Consider the following 18,828-nt stretch of genomic DNA (forward strand, 5'->3'; position numbering starts at 1 on the left):
AAAGCATCTTCCACTTCTCTCCCACTGGCATTCCTTGCGGGCCTCATATGTGGATGAACTCAGTTGTCTACATCAAGGGACTCGTGTAAGGGTGTAATTTTGTAAAATTTGTGAAAATTCACTTTGTAACAGTGAATACTGGCGTGGAGACGAAGAACACAAGCATCTACGGAATGTGCTCGTTATTGCACACGTAAAGACATGTACCTGCTGCTCCGTTGCTGGGGTCTCTAAGATTTCAGTCAGCGTGCTCCCTGGCTGGTTCCGGGTCACATCAATGATCAGCTTTTTGGTCCTTAAAAATGAGAAAAATGAGACAGATCTTCAGGCATCAGTCTTGGTGCATAAAAATCTGCTTCTCCTATGTGAATACATAAAGCAGTTTCAATGATGATGCCCTAAAGTGAAGCATTCTTGCCCGAAGCCCCTAACAGCCTGCAAACGCACAACACGCAAACTCTGGTCTTTATATGTTAAATGCTGTAAGAGTAGTCTCTCAGAAACATACACAAGTATGACATCAGATTCCTTATGGAAATAGGTGTTTTTTTTTTCAATTAAGACAGATTACCTTTTGAAGGGTGGCAGAGACAAGCGCTGCTGCTGTAAGGATATAGAAAGACCTCCCCCCTCCCCCCAGCCCAGCATTGACTTCCGAGCCTGTGAACATAGAACTAAATTGCTGCTTTTTCTGTATTGAGAAAGACATAAGATAGCAAGATGGCCAATAGAAGCAGAGAACCCTGTGGAACTGGAAGCTTTGGGCTTCTGGGGGGCCTAGCAAAGAGCCTGGGAGATCAAGTACACAGGAGATGAGCAGATAGGGCCTTGTGTGTGTGTGCACAGAGCTGAGATGGGAGACCAAGGACACAGATGAGCAGACAGGGCCTTGTGTGTGTGTGCACAGAGCTGAGGACAGGAGAGCACAGCCAGGGCTGGAAACCCCCTGCAAGTGCTGAACCATACTTTCCGCCGTAGGTGCTCTTTAGCAACTGACTGCCCTTGTAATTAGCGATCAGGTTATGTAATTACATCGAGGGGGAGGTAGGGACGCCTCTCTATAGAACATGTGTGAGGCCCTAAATTCAGTCCCCATACTATAGACACCACACAGCAGCAACAACAACAAAACCATAAAAGGCAAGTGTTCACATTCGATCACTGTTACAGAGGGCAGGAAGTCAGTTATTTGAAAGAGGGTCTTTCAAAGACAGAAACATCGACAGACGTTGCCTTGAACTACACACGGGTCAGAGCCACAACTTCATGGTTATTGCAGCCCTGCTCCCCTACTGAATTTCAGCTCTGTCAGAGAATGAATGTCTTCTTCCTTAGTCACAGCAGGAAATGGTCACTTAACACGAAACTGGAAATGAAAATAAGTCATATTGTGAAGCATAAGGGTGACTGCTCCAGAATGAGGCCATGTTAACCTCATGTGAGACATTAGAAATGGGATAAGGAAGTCATGTTTTTTCTCATGTCCTATTTATCTCAAGTCTGCACAAGACAGAGAACGTGCACAAGACAGGCAGCTTCCTTTTCTCCCTTCTCCCTGGTCTCTGGAGAGCAATATCCTCTAGCCCCATGACCCTGAGCTGCTGGGGATTTTCAGGCTGTCTGAGAACGCACAGTTGAAGACTCCAGGGAATTAAAGGGTACAGAGCTAATTATAGCCCTGTGGGAGGTGGTACTGTTCCTGAGGGGGCCAAGGCTCAGGAAGCTGTGTGTCCCTTCCCACACACACACCAGCTTCTTCCAATTGCCATTAGGAATGAATTAGACAGGAACATGATTATGCTTCCCGAGAGAGATTTAGTATATAGCCCAGGCTGATTCCAAATGTGAGATCCCAAGTGTCTGGATTACAGACAAGCATGTTCTGCCATGCTTGGCCTTTAGGCAGAAAGACTGAGTTGAAAATAAAAGCTTTAGATGACTTAAACAATGGCAACAGTGAGTGACTCTTATTTGAAATAACATTCTAGGAACTATATTCAGCCAATTACCAAATAAATGACATCATTCATACCCGCCCCCATCAACAGAAAATTGTTTATTTGCTCATGAGTTGTTGAAGGACAAACTGCCCAATAATCCATTTTTTTCCCTTGAAATTCTAGATGATGTCATGGCTGTGGAATTCATTGCTAAAATTCTCCTACCTTCACAGTCAACTCAGCACCTGCTTCCAGGACAGGGACCCCTCCCGACTACATGCCCAAGAGCTAAGGGCACTATGGGGCAGGCAGGTTAAAGGCCACCTGAGACCCCGCCCCCAAAGTCTCCACTCCTGCCCTCCGCTCTCCCACCCCTCAGTTCCTGTTACTTAGGAGCTGAATGGACCAGTACAAATTACATAATCCTTTGCTTTTCATTTTAAAAGTGAAAATAATTCCACAGAAAGACATAATGTAAAAGCTCTGTGTGCTGGGGTCTACCAGACAGCGTGAAAGTTATGCTGCTGGAGCTGGCAGCCCCTGGCCATCAAGTCCCAAGGAGCGCCTGAGACCTGGCTGGACCAGGTGGGATGGATGTGAGTCACAGTACACTCTGGCTTAAGAGATTTAGCAGATGTCAAGAGTGCACGATACCTCCTAAACAGTCTTTTCTGTTCATTGCTTACAGGAGCAACAATGTTTCTGATACACTGAGTTAGATGGGACATGTTACCAGACAATGTCAGCTCCCAACAAAACCACTGATCTGTGAATGTGGTGGCAGCCCTGCCAGTTACCCTGCTCTGACCACCGCGTATGGCATTCGTGTAGTGCAATGGCACACTACATTTTATAAAGAGTCTTTGTGTCATTTTAAAAATTAGACAATAAGCTTCTCACTGGAAAAGTGAAGGACAAGAGACAACTTCATCTGATTCTTTTTAGAATGTGGCTTTTAGAAAATTTAAGGTTCCATGTGTGGATCATATTAAAAACTTTTTTTTCTTTTGAGAAAGTACAATAGTCAAACATTCCATTCTTCAACCGGAAGCTGGTAGTCTGAAGACCTAGTTAGTCACAGGGCCTCAGCACAAAGAGGACTCTGGATGACAGCCCGCTGTCTGGAACACAAATGCAGCAACGAAGAACTGCTAGGCTTAGTGGGTGGACAAAGTTCACACTCCGGTCTAGCACTGAGAGGCTAAGGCGAACTGCCCTTCTGCATCTTCCACTGCCTCCTCATCCCGTGGGAATTATCTGCTCTGTGTCCTGCTTTCCTGCCTCCTGGTTTATGCTATGGATGAAACGTAAACACACTAAGCACATTCTCTACCACTGAGTCACAGCCCAAGTCACCACCCCCTCTTCTAGCACCTTTCCAAGAAAAGCCCCCCAAGGTCTCCAAGCCTTTGCAGAGTAGCATCCACAGAGAGCTCACATGTTGGTTCACAGCCAGTTGCCAAGGACCTTCTAGAGGCTCCCTCGCCACTGAGAGCAAGCAAAACCTTTCTAGCTGTGTCTAGCTGATATTGGTGTCAGCCTCTACGGTGTTCGGCCATCGGTCAGACAGGCTCACCCAAAACACAAAGAGGCCCAGCTCTGGGAAAGAATTGCTGAAGAATAAGGAAATGCACTCAGCAGAAGTCCGCTATAAACAAGACCGCAGTGCACTTGTAAACTGCTGAGGCTCCTTGGCTTGGCCACTCCGCCCATGGCTCTGTTTTCTGCTTTATGGTGTGCCCAAGACTGACAAGACATCAGTGCCCAAAAATGTGCGGTGGTGTTTAAAGGTGCAGTAATATCAGTACATATTCTTAGCAGCAGACCTCAAATATTGTAGCGCCTGCACTATGGGACGGTATGTGAGCCGGGAACTAGGCTGGAGACTTAACAGACAGGCAGAGATGTGGGGACACGGGTCATCCTTGATACAAGAATGCCCACTTTATTGTGCTCGGGGGCAGCTTGTATAGGGCTCTGGCCACGCCCCAGCTCTCGGGAGCTTTCAGCTGGAGCCGCCGGAAGCCACTCCCATCTCGTGCTCAGAGCAGCTGCAAACACGTTGCTTACAGGAAATTCAGGGTCTGGGGGTCCACAGCTCCCAACAAAACATCACCTCTGCCATCGAGCATTCCTGCCATGGTAAGAGGGAGCAGCGCCAGTAGGATAATGGCTATTTAAGCCGAATCATGGGGAAGGAGAAAAATTCTTGAGAGATGACAGTGTGAGCCACCAGAGCAGCTAACTGTGACTGAAAACCACAAATACTGGCTTGAGCTAAACACAACAGTTCTGTGAAAAGTCAAGCCGAATAAAGTCACCAGGTCACAGTTTTCAAGATGACTCATAAGTTATGAGAGAGATTTACAGCTGTATAGTTCTTTATAATTTATAGGCTGCTGCACGCACGATCTCATAGGATGGTCGCAGCCCTCCCTGCCATTTTCTGCGACGATGCCAAGAGAACACCTTGCCGGGTCTATGACTAACAAGTGGCACTTTGAAGCAGTATCCGTTGTCATCTGAGGTTCTTCCACAGCAGGCTTTCTAGTTTAACACACCGCGGTAGGACTGGGGGAACGATAGCAGCCCAAGCAGAAAGGCCAGGCGAATTCATGTCTCTTCCTACTATAGCGCACACATCTGTGTACCTCACATCCATCCGCCACTCCCCTTTGGCTTGGAGAGATGTGATGGTGTCACTGCCCTGCAGCAAGTTTCATTCTCTTTCTTCTAGGGCTACAAAGGCCTGTGCCCTTAGGGATTGTAAAACTGTGATTAGGAGCACAGGCTCTGCAGGACTTAAACTTATCTGGGATTTAAATCTCTGTTCCAGTAACTGGCGAGCTGCCCAGGGGAAAGTTTACGTCTGCTTACTGTTCTCATTCGTTAAGTTCTGACAGTAACCTCCAACCTCATGAGGTTCCTGAGAGTACTGCAGTATACAGACACATACCCACACACACGCATGCACGCATGTTCTGTTCTCCCTCTCTCCATCCTTCTCTTCTTTGGGTTGATGTTTTTTTCTTTCTTATTAATGTCCTCTTCTATCTTAGTTACTTTATCATGTTGTGTATATAAGGGTTTGCCTTCATATATGTCTGTGCAACACACGCAGGCCTGGTGCCTTTGGAGTTTTGAAGAGGGCATCACATCACCTGGGACTGGAGTTTTACAGATGGTTGTGAGCTGCCATGTGGGTGCTATGAATCAAACCCAATTCCTCTGCAAGAGCAACAAGGTTCTTAACTGCTGAGCCATCTCTTCAGCCTCAATAGCCTTTCCTCTACAAAATTCTATATACATATAAGAGGCAAAACTTTTGCAAACCACAGATCTGCTAATATGACTATACACGGAACACTTTCAGCCCAGGAATAACAACAAATTCATTTAAAAGTAGGTAAAGGATTTTTGTTTTCGGTACTGGGAACTCAGGGCCACATGGATGCTAGGATGGGCAGTCTGCAAAGGTGATGGGTGCTCCATAAGCACATAAAAAGGGGCTCAGCATCATGAGTGAGTGTGGAGTTACAAATCAAAGCCACAGTGAGATACCCCACACCCACCGAGATGACTAATGATAAAAGAAGAAAAGGGGTGTTGAGAAGGTGGAGAAAAGTTGGAACCCTTGTAGTTTGTGGGGAAATGTGAATTGGTGTGGCCACTGTGGAAACAGTTTGGGGGGGCCACCAAAAAGCTACACAGAGCAATTTCATGCCCAGGTATATAACCAAAAGAAGTGAAAAGAGGTGTTTAAACAAAAGCTTGTACCTGGATGTATATATAAGAGCACTTAGTTACAACATCTATAAGGTGCAAACAACCCAAATCCTTATTAACAGATGAGTCAGTAAATAAACGTATATCCACATGGGAAGTACTATCCAGTCATGAAAAGGAATAAAATACTGATCTATGCCCTAACATGGCACCTTAAAACATTACTTGAGTAAAGGAAATCAGGTACAGAAGACCACATGTTATATGATCCCATTTGTACAAAATCTAGAAACAGTTAGTAGGGTCTGGAGAGCAAGGGCAAAGGACCTCACTTGAGCAAGATAAAAATATTCAGGAACTCAATAGTGTTGATAGTTGTATTAGATTGTGGATATCCTAAAATGTCACTGAACTGTGCACTTTTAAATGGTTGGTGTAATAAATTATATGCTATAGGTATTTCAAACCACTGGCCAGTTCCCCACAACATGGCCACGACAGGAGAGCTCATGAGTTGGCAGCATGCACTGGGGAGCTGAAGTCTGCAGCAAAGGACCAGGGTGGGCAAGGTAGGAGCACTTCCCAGACCAAGACTCATCCCTTCCCAAACATGCCTGACTTTTATGGTTTCTGTTTGTAAACTGTGAATTCCAAGAATGTGCTCAACTGTGGTGACTCCTGCCTCCACTAGGTGAACACGCACACACTGTTGAGATGATTTCATACTTTAGCTGACCCGAATTGTGATTCCTATCCATCAGTGTGGATGTTAGATTTGCTGGCACCAAGAGGGCGGCTTTCAAACAACAGACAGAACCAATTAGCAGGAGATTTCTTCCTATTCCTTCTAAAGACAAAGCTTATGAGCTCGTGGGAGGCTTGATCTCATTTCATTTGCATGGCCAAGCCACACCATTTGCATGCATTTCCAGTTATCTGGATACTTGGCCACCATACAGAGGAAGTCAGGGTGCATATTTCTTCTCTCCCCACCCTGTCCGGAGCTTACAGAAAGTTCAGCACGACTTGATCATCAGTTGTACAAGGTTATAACTGGCCTTGCCTTGCAGCTGAGCCTATGCCCTGGGGCTGCAATGTGCTCTCCACTGCCAGCCTAAAGACATCAAGCCCCAGAAGGCAGAAGTGGTGGCTGGGGCCCAGCCTCAAGCCAAACCATGGGGTTCTCAAGTGAGTGGTACCTTCCATGATCTGACGACAAAATAAACAAACAGCACCAAATCAACACAGATCCCAACACAGACTATGTAGAAAGCTTTGGTTTACACGAATGGTTGAATATCCAAGGAAAATCAAGAAAGGGGAACTTTCTGAAGCACATTAGTGCTGGGATTTCTGTCTCAAATCCAGACATTGTCACTTGGGATACAGAACTCAAAATATGAGTACGTAAAGTCATATTAATGCATGTTTATTCCTGTGTGCCCCCTTTCTAACCTTTAGTCCCTGTCTCATCCCAGCATATAACCATTCTATGTGCCAACATGCATTCTTTGGTTTAGCTAAGGTCTTTAGTACTGTATGGTTGGGAGAGCATGTGCTTCTGATGTATGCCGCTTTCATTCATGGTATTTGATGGGGAATCCCTCTTTCCTGCTCTACCTGGAAGAGACTTATGGGGCACAAGCATGAGAAATACAGTATTCATTGTTTTAAATGGGAATGTTTCCTTGACATCTTTGAGGGCAAGAAGACAGACCCTATTGCTGAAGGATCCACATAAGACATGAAACTATCAAACATGAGTCATCCAACATGGGGAGACCAAGCTGGTGTGGACCTAGAAGCTCTGTTTCTCCTGGCTTTTACAGTGTTACGCACACTAATCCCACAATGAGCATCAATGTTATTCTGCCATGAACCCTGTGGAGCTCTGCTAACCTCTGGCCTGGCGAGACATGCTCAGTGGGGAAATGATAACATGAATATTGTGGGAGTCACCATCTACGTTAGGAGATTTAAGATCCACTCCCCAAGATGGAGCCTATATTTGGCAACATTATTGGGCCAAGAACCTATAGCTAGATAGGTCCTAGGCCCCAGGCAAGAACCCACTACAATTATTCTGCCAAATGGACATAATATTAAACCAATCTATAGTCTAGTGACCCATCATTATACCTATAGATTAAAGCATCTATTAGATGCTTTAATACCCATAGATTCAATCTCTATCAGACTTGCTTCTGTTGGAGTAGGTGATGCTCAACACAGAGCTCCACAGCTGACCAAGTTCAGGGAATAAGAGACTTCAGCATGTTCAACACTAAATGAAAACATACATGGCACCCCCACCTCCACAGGCTCAGTGATCACTGTGGACGAGGAGACAGTGTGAGGGCCAGAGGCAGGGAATGGGGTCTTCTGAACAGGGCAGTGCATACGAATGCATAGTGCTGGTCAGAGCATGCACGAGACCTGTGTAAGCCCAAGCCAGACAAAACGCCACACCTAGCTGAGGAGCTGTCACCAACTGTTAGCTGCTGGGAGAGGGAGGGCCAGTTTTCTCTAAAAATGTAGCCCCCGAGAAGTCTACTATGCCTCAGAAGAAGACCACACATTCCAGATTATTTAGGGAGCACAAATTGGCCTTGATGGGAGGGAGGGGAAAAAAGGACACAAAATTGGGTGGGAAGAATGGAATGAGGGAGGATGAATACACTCAAATCATGTATAAAATTCCCAAACAATTAAATACAATACATAGTATATATACATATATATATATATATATATATATATATATATATATATGTGTGTGTGTGTGTGTGTGTGTGTGTGTGTGTGTGTGTGTGTAGTGGTGTGGACCACAAGGCAGTCATTGCTGCTTGACAAAGTTCTAGCATTTTGACTTTGCAGACCCCAATTCCCCGGAAGCCTTTTACTTTCATTTTTAATGATTCTCACTATGTGTTATGGGAGCTCCCATATGTCTCTTCCTTTGGGAAACTTTGTGTGGGCTGTAGTGAGGGATGAAAATGTATACAACAACATCCTCTTTAAACAAAACAATTCTTTGGAACAAAATCCCCGCCACCTTGGAACCATGTGGCGGGATAACTCCGCCTGCTCCCACACAAATTCACACCAAGCTGTTAGAAAATGCAGATAAGTAACACATGCTTGATAAAGCAGGTAGATTTACTAATCATGATTTATAAATACCGAAGGTTAACTCAGGTTCACAGTAACATTTATGTTCAGTTGAAACCTCCAGCTAGCCTCTGCAAGATCCAGAACCATTCCTGTCTCTCCAAAGCCCACCCACTCAGAGAATCTCCGAAAAAAGGGAAGACTCCAAAAAGTTCTGCATTCTTAGCAGCTACCTCAGCTTCTCCCCTGAAGTTGCCGGCTTCCCAAGTCCCTGCCTAAAGGGTTCAGCTCTGACCTTACCTGCACACAAACCCAGCTTGTGGTGGACATGTCATCGCCCCTCACCTACAGGCTATCTAAGCTTCCTGCTTTAGTTTGGGCGTGTGACTTCTCTGGCCTCCATCTCTGGGACTGGAGAACTCACCTGGGAGTTGCTTTGCTCAAATAAACCTGCTCTTTTACTTTTTCAGTTTGGCTCCATCTGGCTTACTGAATCGGCAGAGAAACCTATTATTGGGGGTACAGAAAACTATTAATTTGTCTAGCTTCGTCTTTGCTTGCTTTAAGCTTTAGCATAAACTAATCCATACCAAAAAACCCTGCAATATTCTATAATGGAGTGTTTGGTCTCCTGAGAAAGTCCTTCTTCTAAGGTCAGGCATTTAGACAAAAGTCCCCCTTCCCTCCAGGGTTTGAGGAAAGTTCCTGCTCACTAAAAAGGGAGACATTCTTATCTCTGGCAATTACATTAACATATGATTGGTGCCTAATTTGTTATGGCTAACAAATCCTCCATCCCTGATCTCAAGCTACACCCCAGCTCATATACCCCTTTTCTCCCATTTAATCCTTTGTGCAATTATAGAGTATAAAAGCCATAGCTTTTTTCTCAGTCAATGGGCAGCGATCCCGATTCACCCACAGACCAAGTCAGTCTCCTCAAACCTTCTGCTGATTACACATCTCCTTTTGGGACCTGAACCCTGTTGGAGCTGGACTCAGGCAAAGTAGGGTATAAACAGTCAATGCTGCTGACCATATCCAAGATTGATCTACTAAGAAAAGTCAATAAATTAAGCAGTGGTCTATCATGTGTGTTCCTTTTTACATCGTTGCTTTATACTAAAAATAAAACTGGATTAGCAGTGTTCTCTTGCCAAGTTTTCAACCACCTGGAAACATGTGCTCATCTAAATCACTTCATTCCTTCAAGGAATCTAATTATGAGATGAAAAACTAAAAATCAAGGCCAACTTTGTAGCCTACTTAGTTCCCTCCTAAATGATGAAGGTCCGTTATCCCCTGGTTTGATGGATGTACATGATGCATGTCAATATTTACCTACTTCTAAAGGAAAGGCCTGCTGAGATTTATCCCCACTTGAGACTGCATAGTTTAGGTCATGCTGATGGAACCATGAACTGTTAGCACCAGACTTACTTTATCATGAGGCTTCTGCCATCCACAGCTTCGCCATCCTTGATGTCATACTTGCTTGTCAGGGAAAGGGAAATCTCAGTCTTTGAGAGCTGATTTAGTGTGTTTTCCTTGTTAGGGTCATTGGGGTCAACTGCTCCTTCCCCTGTAAGGAAACAAAACAAAATAAAACAAAACAAAAATGTTATTTTTTCCAGTTCTCTCCTGTGGTGACTGCCACACACTGTAAGATAAGGGTTCTGAGGATACAGGACAGGCTTAGGAATTAGATGGGAGATTTATGGGCTCCATAAAGCCTGCATATTTGAGGACATCTGCAGTGGATTTTCAAGCATTTGATCAAAATATTAATGTGGGGCATAAATATTCACAAAAGAACAAATTAAAAAAAGAACAGTGAATAAAAGCATTATAGGTTTCAGTAAGGACTCTGTCATATTCAGAGGGTTCACGTCCCATCTTTTCTTTCTCTGTGAAACAGATTCATTTCATTGTCTCTAGGACTTAACCTTCAGCAGTAACATTGTTTTGTAACCCAAGATGCAAGCAATAACAGAATTTTGGGGAGGATGGGTTGTGGGGGCTGAGTCTATGGCCTTGCACATGGCAAGCAGGTGCTTGCCCACGGAGCAGCGGCCTGGCCCTGAGTTAGAGAGTTCTTAATGTATGAGCAGAGACAAAGGAGAAAGCGGATTTTTCCTTCTCCATGGGGTATCACATGCAGATAATTTCTTGATTACAGTTGGAGCCCTTGTCTCCCCACTGCCCCTCACCCCAGTTCAGGGACCCCATCAGGCATGAACCCTTGCAGGTCCTGTGTGTGCTGCCATAGCCTCTGTGAGATCATGTCTGTATCAGTCCTGTTGTGCTTGGAAAACCCTGTATTCTTGGAGTTAACCAACCCTTCTGGCTCTAACAATCTTTCTGCTTCTTCTTCGCATAGCTCTGAGCCTTGAGGGGGGAGGATGTGATGAAGACATCCCATTTAAGCGGAGTCCCAGAGTCTCCCACTTTCTGCGTGCTGTCCAGTTGTGGGTTTCTGTATTAGTTCCCATCTACTGCAGGGAAATGAGTCGCGCTGGGTATATTAACCACACATTAGGTTACAAGAGCGGTTGGCCAACACAAAATGAACTCATAGTATGATTTTGGACTTTCTGTTTTGTATTGCTTTGTTTGAGCATTTTTTTTTTTGTCTTATTGGTCTCTTGCTTCTTCATGTTGATTTCTATTGTGTGTGTGTGTTTGGGAGGGCTTATGTGTTTCTCTTTCTTTCTTTCTTTTTCTTTTCTAAAGAGAGACAAAAAGTTGGGTGGGTAAAGAGGTAGTTGGGTGGGCAGAATCAAAGTGGAAGGGGCTATTATATACATTGGTAGCTATTATTCTTTAAATGACCCAGCAAGGACTAGGCGATGTTCTCACCCAGGAAGGACTCCACTGTGGGCACTTCCCCCAGCGACTCTAGCAGTTCATTCAGCAGGTCACCCTTTTCAGTCGCGATGGCATCCTGATGTTCCAGCAGGAGCTACACATAGACACAACAGACACACAGAGGCAGAGGTCAGACCCCGCGGCAACTAGACTCACAGACTCCAGCTTTAGCGTCTCAATATTGTCATCCAATACTGCTTAGTAATTTTTTCAAAAAAGGGTTTAGGCGTCATAGCTGGGTAGGACTGTTGGTTGCCTCCCTCCATTGTAGGAGCCAGAGGTCAGGGAGTTTGCTGTGAGATTCTGTCTCCTCGTGATGTCAGAAGCTACACCCATGAAGTCTCACCAACTTGACTCCCCAAACATGAGCTACACCATTAAACATGCCAAAGTGGATGGGAAAAGCCCATGAGGCCTGAACCCTAAACAAAAAGCTATAAGCAACTAAGAAATGCTGAGAGCAGGAGAAATAGTCTTCTCCAGGGAAGAACACAACAACTGGCTACCCGATATCCAAGACCAGCCCTGAAATCATAAATACATGTAACATGATACAGACTGCGTAGGTTACACTTAGGAATATAAATGTATGTACATATATGCATTTAGTAACAGAGGAAAAAAAAAGAGGCCATGAATTTGAAAGAGAGCAAGGAGGGATATTTTGGGGGAGGTTGGAAGGAAGGGAGAAAGAAATGCTGTAATTATAAGCTCAAAAATTTAAAATGTATGTAAGATGATTTCTTAAATTATGTGTATTTGTGTGGGTTTGTTCATGTGAGTATAATGTCTGCAGAAGCCAGATGAGAGTATGTGATCTCTGGGGGCTGGCACTACAGGCTGCTGTGAACTGCTGGGTGTGGGGTGCTGGGAACACCCAGAAAGAGCAGCGTATGCTCTTAAGCCCCTGAGCCATCTCTCTAGCTCTGCCTAGATAGGAACCATAACTCTGGCAATTATTAAAGTTGCAGACATAGCCACAGCTTTAACGTTTGTCTCATGGGGAAATATCAACGGCGCCATTAAGAAACCGTAGCAAGGGCTGGCATGAAGCCCTAGGGTTGATCCTAAGCAGCACTGTATTAACTGGATGTGGTGACTCAGGCCTGTAATCCCAGCACTGGGGATGAGGCAGGAGGATCAGAAAGGATCAGAAAGTCAAGGTCATCAGAAGGTTTGAGGACAGCCTAGGCAACACAGGACCATATAAGAAAGAAAGAAAGAGGGTGGGGGGGGGAAGAAAGAAAGAAAGACAGAGAGAAAGAAGGAAAGAAAGAAGGAAAGAAAGAAGGAAAGAAAGGAAACCACTATAGTGGGAAAGGAACACACCAAAATTTTTTCAGCACAATCTTGCTTTTTATGCCGAACCACTGTGTTTCCCATAGACTTTACGGCAAATAGACAAAAGATTTATAAAGTGTGGCAGGAGTTTCTCACCAACCACTGGCAGCAGCTGGAAAAGTATGTGTACATCTATCTTCAGAGATAAATCATGTAGTACCGGAATATTACAGTGCTGCCCCTTGTGTGTGTGTGTGTGTGTGTTGTGTGTGTGTGTGTGTCTGCACATGTACACATATGCGTGCAGAGGCCAGAGGATATTGGATATCACTCTTTAGACATTTACTTTTTTCCTTTTTGGAGGCAGGGTCTATCACAGGCCCGGAACTCACCAAGCGGCTAAGATGGCTAACAGTGAGCCCCTGGGGTCTCCCAATCTTCTCCTATTCAGCAATGGGATTGCAAGTGGTGTTATGTCTAGCTTTTTTTTTTAAAAAAAATATCTGTTATTTTATGTGTATGACTGCTTTTCCTGAATGTATGCATGTGCATCACTTGCATGGTACCCGAGGAATTCAGAAGAGGGCACTTCATCACTTTGGAACCGGAGTTACAGACAGCTGGAAGCCACCACGAGGGTGCTGGGATCTAGGCTCCTGTCCTCTGTAAGAGCATCAAGTGTGCGTAACCTCTGAGCCATTTCTCCAGCCATCCACTCTCCGCTTTAAAACCAAAACCAAAACATGAATTCTGCGGACTGACCTCTCATGTACCCCTGAACTATCTCTCAGCAAATCCTCCCCCATCCCTTTTTAGTTGGTCAGGAAACATTAAGAATCTGTCAAGGCAAGGACTGTAGAAATACTGATATCACAAAGCCTCAAACTTGAGTGACAAGGGGCTGCTGTCCTTCCTGGTCTCACAGGAAATGCTGTTGCTCATGAGGACTCAGTAGGAGGGTGGGAGCATGAAATCAGGAAGGACAATAGAAACATCTGTTTCTGTTTGCATTTCTAACGAAGTTGAAACAGCGTTTCTAGGCTACTGGCACCCTTGGGGACAGGAGATAGTCACTTGTCTTGACCTTGTGAAAAGATGAATCATAACCATAAGCCAGTCCTTTTTATAACTGAGATAGAACTCATATATATAACATCAAACCCACTCATTTTAAATACAACCATGCCTCTTTAGCCTGTTTAGCCATTGCCACTGTTAAAAATTTTCTACCATTCCGTTAATCTGTAAGATTAATGAAGAGTTGTTTACTTATTTATTTTTGAGACAGTTGTTTCTCTAGGTAGCCTTGGTTGGCCTGGAGCTCACTGTGTAGACCAGGCTGGCTTTGAACTCACAGTGGGTGATCCATGTGTGCCAATGCACCCAGCCTGAAGGGTTATTTAATGATGAGTTTTCTCAACAGCTTCCAGGCACTTGTAAATTGTGTAGGCATCTTTTCCTCCTCCCCTTCCCCCTCCTCCCCTTCCCCCTCCTCCTCTTCTTTTTTAAAAATAATATTTTGCTTTGTGGCGCTGGCTAGCTACTAGCTTCGTAGTGCTGGTACTTTGAGTTCTTAAACTCTCGGCAACTGTCTGGCCTCAGCTTTGCGAGTTGTATATTATTGCCATACCAGGAACTACCTGGATTTTGAGTAGAAGATAGTCTCACATGCAGAGATTCAAGGCAAGGGAATGAATGCACGCAACCTATGTTCATTGAATTTAGTTTCTCTTATGTGGTGCAGGCTGGTCTTGAACTCAGTAACGTCTGATCCCCCTACTTCCACTTTCCCAAGCACCGAAGTTTCATATGCATATTGCCACATTCCATTAATTCAACGCTGGAGCTCCGAGTGTTCTTGGAGCTGGGTCCAGCTCCATCGTATTTATTTTCTTCTAAAGCCTGTTTATGACAAGGCAGACTAGTTTTCAAACAAAACAATATGTGTTGCTCTTTTAAAAATGAGTGGACTTCAAGAAAGACACAGACAGAGATGATATAAAGACAGAAGGGCAGGATCTTGAAGTATGCTATGTGCTGTGTGTTGTGTGCTGTGCTGTGCTGTGCTGTGTGTGCTGTGTGTGTGTGTGTGTGTGTGTGTGTGTGTGTGTGTGTGTGTGTGTAGGAGTTAGAGAAGAAAATCCACAGGGTGGCAGATTTATGTTCTCATTCTCTTTGGAAATAGGCTGTTTGGCTGCTATCTCTGGAAAGGAGGATTTATTATAGGTAGCCAGTGTCTACCTTTTACGGTGTTAATTAGGGAATGTAAATCATCTTCTTCTTCTGAAAGATTCTGTCTTAAGATGATGCTGAAGTTCTGCCTCTCAGAGGGCCAGGACCAAGCAAACAGCTGTGGGTTTGGCAGGCCAGGCAGTTGATGGGTTGTGTCTGCCTCAGCCGCCTCCACACACAGACAGGACGACTCTGCCGTGACGCCTTGCCCTGTTACATCTGCTCCCAATCCAGCACAAAGAAACTTCAAGTCAGTCACCAGCCCCGTTCCCAGGACTTTGTTCTGTTTTTAATTCTAATTAGCACAGGAAAGGACTATTTTTCTTTAAAGCCCGGCAATCTTAACAAGTACAGTGACATTTTCTGTCTGCCACCCGTGAGAAAGAACCTCACTCTCAAAGAGAATGCTCCTTCTGTATTTGAATTTTCCTCCCTGGAATCATGTGACCAAGGTGATCATAGTTGAGATGAATAAACTGTCCTAAGAGAGTCAAGTGGGTCAGCATGTTTTCTTGTTCATTAGGAAGTTATTGTGGGGGGGGGGCTGGAGAGATGGCTCAGTGGTTAAGAGCATTGATTGCTCTTCTAAAGGACTGGGTCCAATTCCCAGAACCCACATGGCAGCTCACAACTGTCTGTAACTCCAGTTTCAGGGCACCCGACAACCATGGCAATGTATGTAAAATGGAATTTTTTTTTAAAAAAAGCTATTTTCTGGAAGAAATTCATGGCTGGATAATTTTGCTATTGATCTAGAGGACAGCTACAGAAAGAAGGTTGACAAACTCATTTAATTGGTACATATGGAGAGCTTGTGGCAAATGTCAGTTCCCTGTTCCAACCTTACAAGACAAAAATCAAAGCTGGGTCTTCTTTCCTCCAAACCCACAGTTCAGCTGTGGAAGTGATTGAATAAGGCTGGACTTCCAGGCAGCGGGTCTGCCCCACATCTAGGTGGAGTGAGACGTTGGGGTGTGGCTTTGGAAAGGCAAGTATTTGAGATACAGCCCCTTAGTGATGGGTACAATCCAAAATTGGATTTATTCTTCACTGAAATATCTGGATCTCTAGAACTTTGGTGTGGATTTGAACCCCTTGGGATCATTGAGAGGCAGATTTGCAACTGGGTGGTCTGGGATATGGTTCTAAACCATCCCTAGGATCTTATTTTCACTAGCAAAGTTTAAAATGGTTTGAGAAAAAGTTACCTAATTGAATTTCAAAATTCTAAAACCTAATCGCAGGCCAAGCATGGTGGCTCATGTCTCTGATCTTTCCACTGGAGCTACATAGTAACTTCTAGGTCTAAGCCTGGGGTACAGAATAAAGTACCATCTTAATCATCTCCCTGCCACAATACCCAAGTAAATAAATAATATTCCAGGTGAATTAGGTGAGGTTGTGGTATAGCGTAGTATATGCCTGTGTGCATGCAACAGGCAGAGGCAGGAGGAACTTGAATTTGAGTCTAGTTAGAGCTACCAAGTGATACTCTTGCCTTGAAAAAACAAAACAATAAAAATGCCACAAAACAAAACTTAATTCCAATTGCATTTAAGGCAAAAATAGTTCCAACTATCTATACAAGCTCCAGTGCCTGGCTTCTGTTTACAATAAATGGCGATAAAACGACCCTGGGCTTCCTAACTCCTTCCTGGTGTCACTGTGGAGAGCTGATGACTGAGTGTGGTGTTTGCGTGAGAACAAGACACAGGCACCATGACACAGCACAGGCTTGAAATTCTAAGAAATCTGGTGTTAGAACAGGGACAGTCCATCCTGCAGGAGGAGGTTTCTTATCTTCCTACAGAGCCTGCTTTCCACCCTCTCTCTCCCTCCCTCTCTCTCCCTCCCTCTCTCTCTGAGCAGCACATCACTTCCTGACCTTTTGGCTAAGATTATGTGATGTATATCCAGGCATCAGAGAAGTCTCCATTTCCCGGGAAATGGGTGCAAAGCTGAAAGCTCTCTTGAAAGAGGCAGAAGCAGGTGGACCTGGGCAGCACAGCTCTGGTAGGTGATCAGTCCCAGTGCTTGTATGGTCCAGAGTTTAAACTGTGCCTGCGTCACCTTGCATTGCAAAGGCGAACTTTCTTGCTTGGGAAGGGCTTTACTAACGTCCAAGAGTCAGACAGCAATTAAGGCAGGGACTTATTGGGCTTAAAAACAGACACATGAGCACAAGCTATTGCAAGACCAGCTGGGACCAGGCTTCTTCCAATGAATGGATGCCTGATCCATGACCTGGGGCCAAGACCCCTTCTTGACCCACTTACTAAATGCGTATTGATGATTTCTTCGATTGAAATATAAATGACTGGTTTGCTGACAGTCACCAAGTCTGTGTATTTGTCCATATTAAACTTCTCTTCTGGTTCATGGACATCACAAGCTTCTTGGAAATATTTCCTAAGAACAGGGAAAAAGCGGTGTTAAGATAGAGTCAAATTTGTAAGTGGAATAGCTTCACCAAAATAAGTTTTGGAATGATGGCTAGAGCATTCCTCTCCATCCCAACCTTGAGGCACTTGCTATAGCTTCTTCCAGGGTTTCTCTCTCTCTCTCTCTCTCTCTCTCTCTCTCTCTCTCTCTCTCTCTCTTTCTCTCTCTCTCTCTCTCTCTCTCTCTCTCTCTCTATTTTTCTCAGTTTTTCGAGACACGATTTCTCTGTAGTTTTGGAGCCAGTCCTGGAAATAGCTCTTGTAGACCAGGCTGGCTTCGAACTCACAGAGATCCACCTGCCTCTGCCTCCCGAGTGCTGGGATTAAAGGCATGAGCCACCACTGTCTGGCTTCAGGGTGACCCTTCATGGTGGTGTTCGTCCATGTCTCTGGATGCTGAACTCAAACTGGTCCACAAATAGGATGAGAGATAAATGTGGGCCTTGGACCCCAGAATCCAGTATGATCAAACCATGGACAGGATTTCTTAACACACACACACACACACACACACACACACACACACACACACACGCAAACCAATAATATAATTTTTCAAACTAAGAGAAAAATCAAACAACCAGGGTTGGGCCTGTAGTTGAATTGGTAGGTGTTTGTCCAGCATGCACTAGGATCTCACTGCCACCCTCGTTACTGCATAAGCCTGGCCTGGTGGCAAGCTAGCATTCAATGTCAATGAAAATGTTAAGATGAAGAATTCGCTGGTGTTGGGGAGATGGCCTAATGGGTGAAGCATGACTACCAGAGTTTGTATCTCAAGGACCCATACAAAAAAAGCCAGGTGTGGTGGCATGTGCCTGAATCTGAACTGCTGGGGAGAAAGGCAGAGATAGGCAGATTCTGGGAACTCAGTGGCCAGCCAGCCTAGCTAAACACATGAGCTCCAGTGTCAGTGAGGGGCCGTATCTCAAAATAGAAATAGAAGATGACAGAGAAAGACGCCCAAAGTCAACCTCTTTCTTCCACATGCATGTGCACACACATGCACAGGACCTACCCCCCACCCATTACATGCTAACAGACATTGTGTATGCTGAAGACTGATCCTAGGACTTTACACATGCTAAGCACATGCTGTATTGGTGTGGGAGGTCCTTCTGTATATGTGTTGCTTTTATTGGTTAATGAATAAAGCTGTTTTGGCCAGTGACTTAGCAGAACAGAGGTAGGTGGGAAAACTAAACTGAATGCGGGGAGAAAGGAAGTAG

General features: G+C 44.7%; 1 protein-coding gene across 1 annotated transcript in view; it reads right to left on the reverse strand.

Moving 5' to 3' along the window:
* Iqgap2 (IQ motif containing GTPase activating protein 2) overlaps nucleotides 1-18,828 on the reverse strand; it is a 279,192-nt gene that overhangs the window by 10,642 nt on the left and 249,722 nt on the right. Inside the window, exons 28-31 of the mRNA XM_048455961.3 lie at nucleotides 17,435-17,567; nucleotides 11,637-11,739; nucleotides 10,218-10,359; nucleotides 208-295 (exon numbers count right to left, since the gene is read on the reverse strand). Of these exons, the coding sequence (XP_048311918.3) occupies nucleotides 208-295; nucleotides 10,218-10,359; nucleotides 11,637-11,739; nucleotides 17,435-17,567 (466 nt within the window). The remainder of the gene's footprint in view (nucleotides 1-207; nucleotides 296-10,217; nucleotides 10,360-11,636; nucleotides 11,740-17,434; nucleotides 17,568-18,828) is intronic.

This window comes from Myodes glareolus, chromosome 15 (genome assembly GCF_982192425.1).
Source record: "Myodes glareolus chromosome 15, mMyoGla1.1, whole genome shotgun sequence".
Lineage (NCBI taxonomy): Eukaryota > Metazoa > Chordata > Mammalia > Rodentia > Cricetidae > Myodes > Myodes glareolus.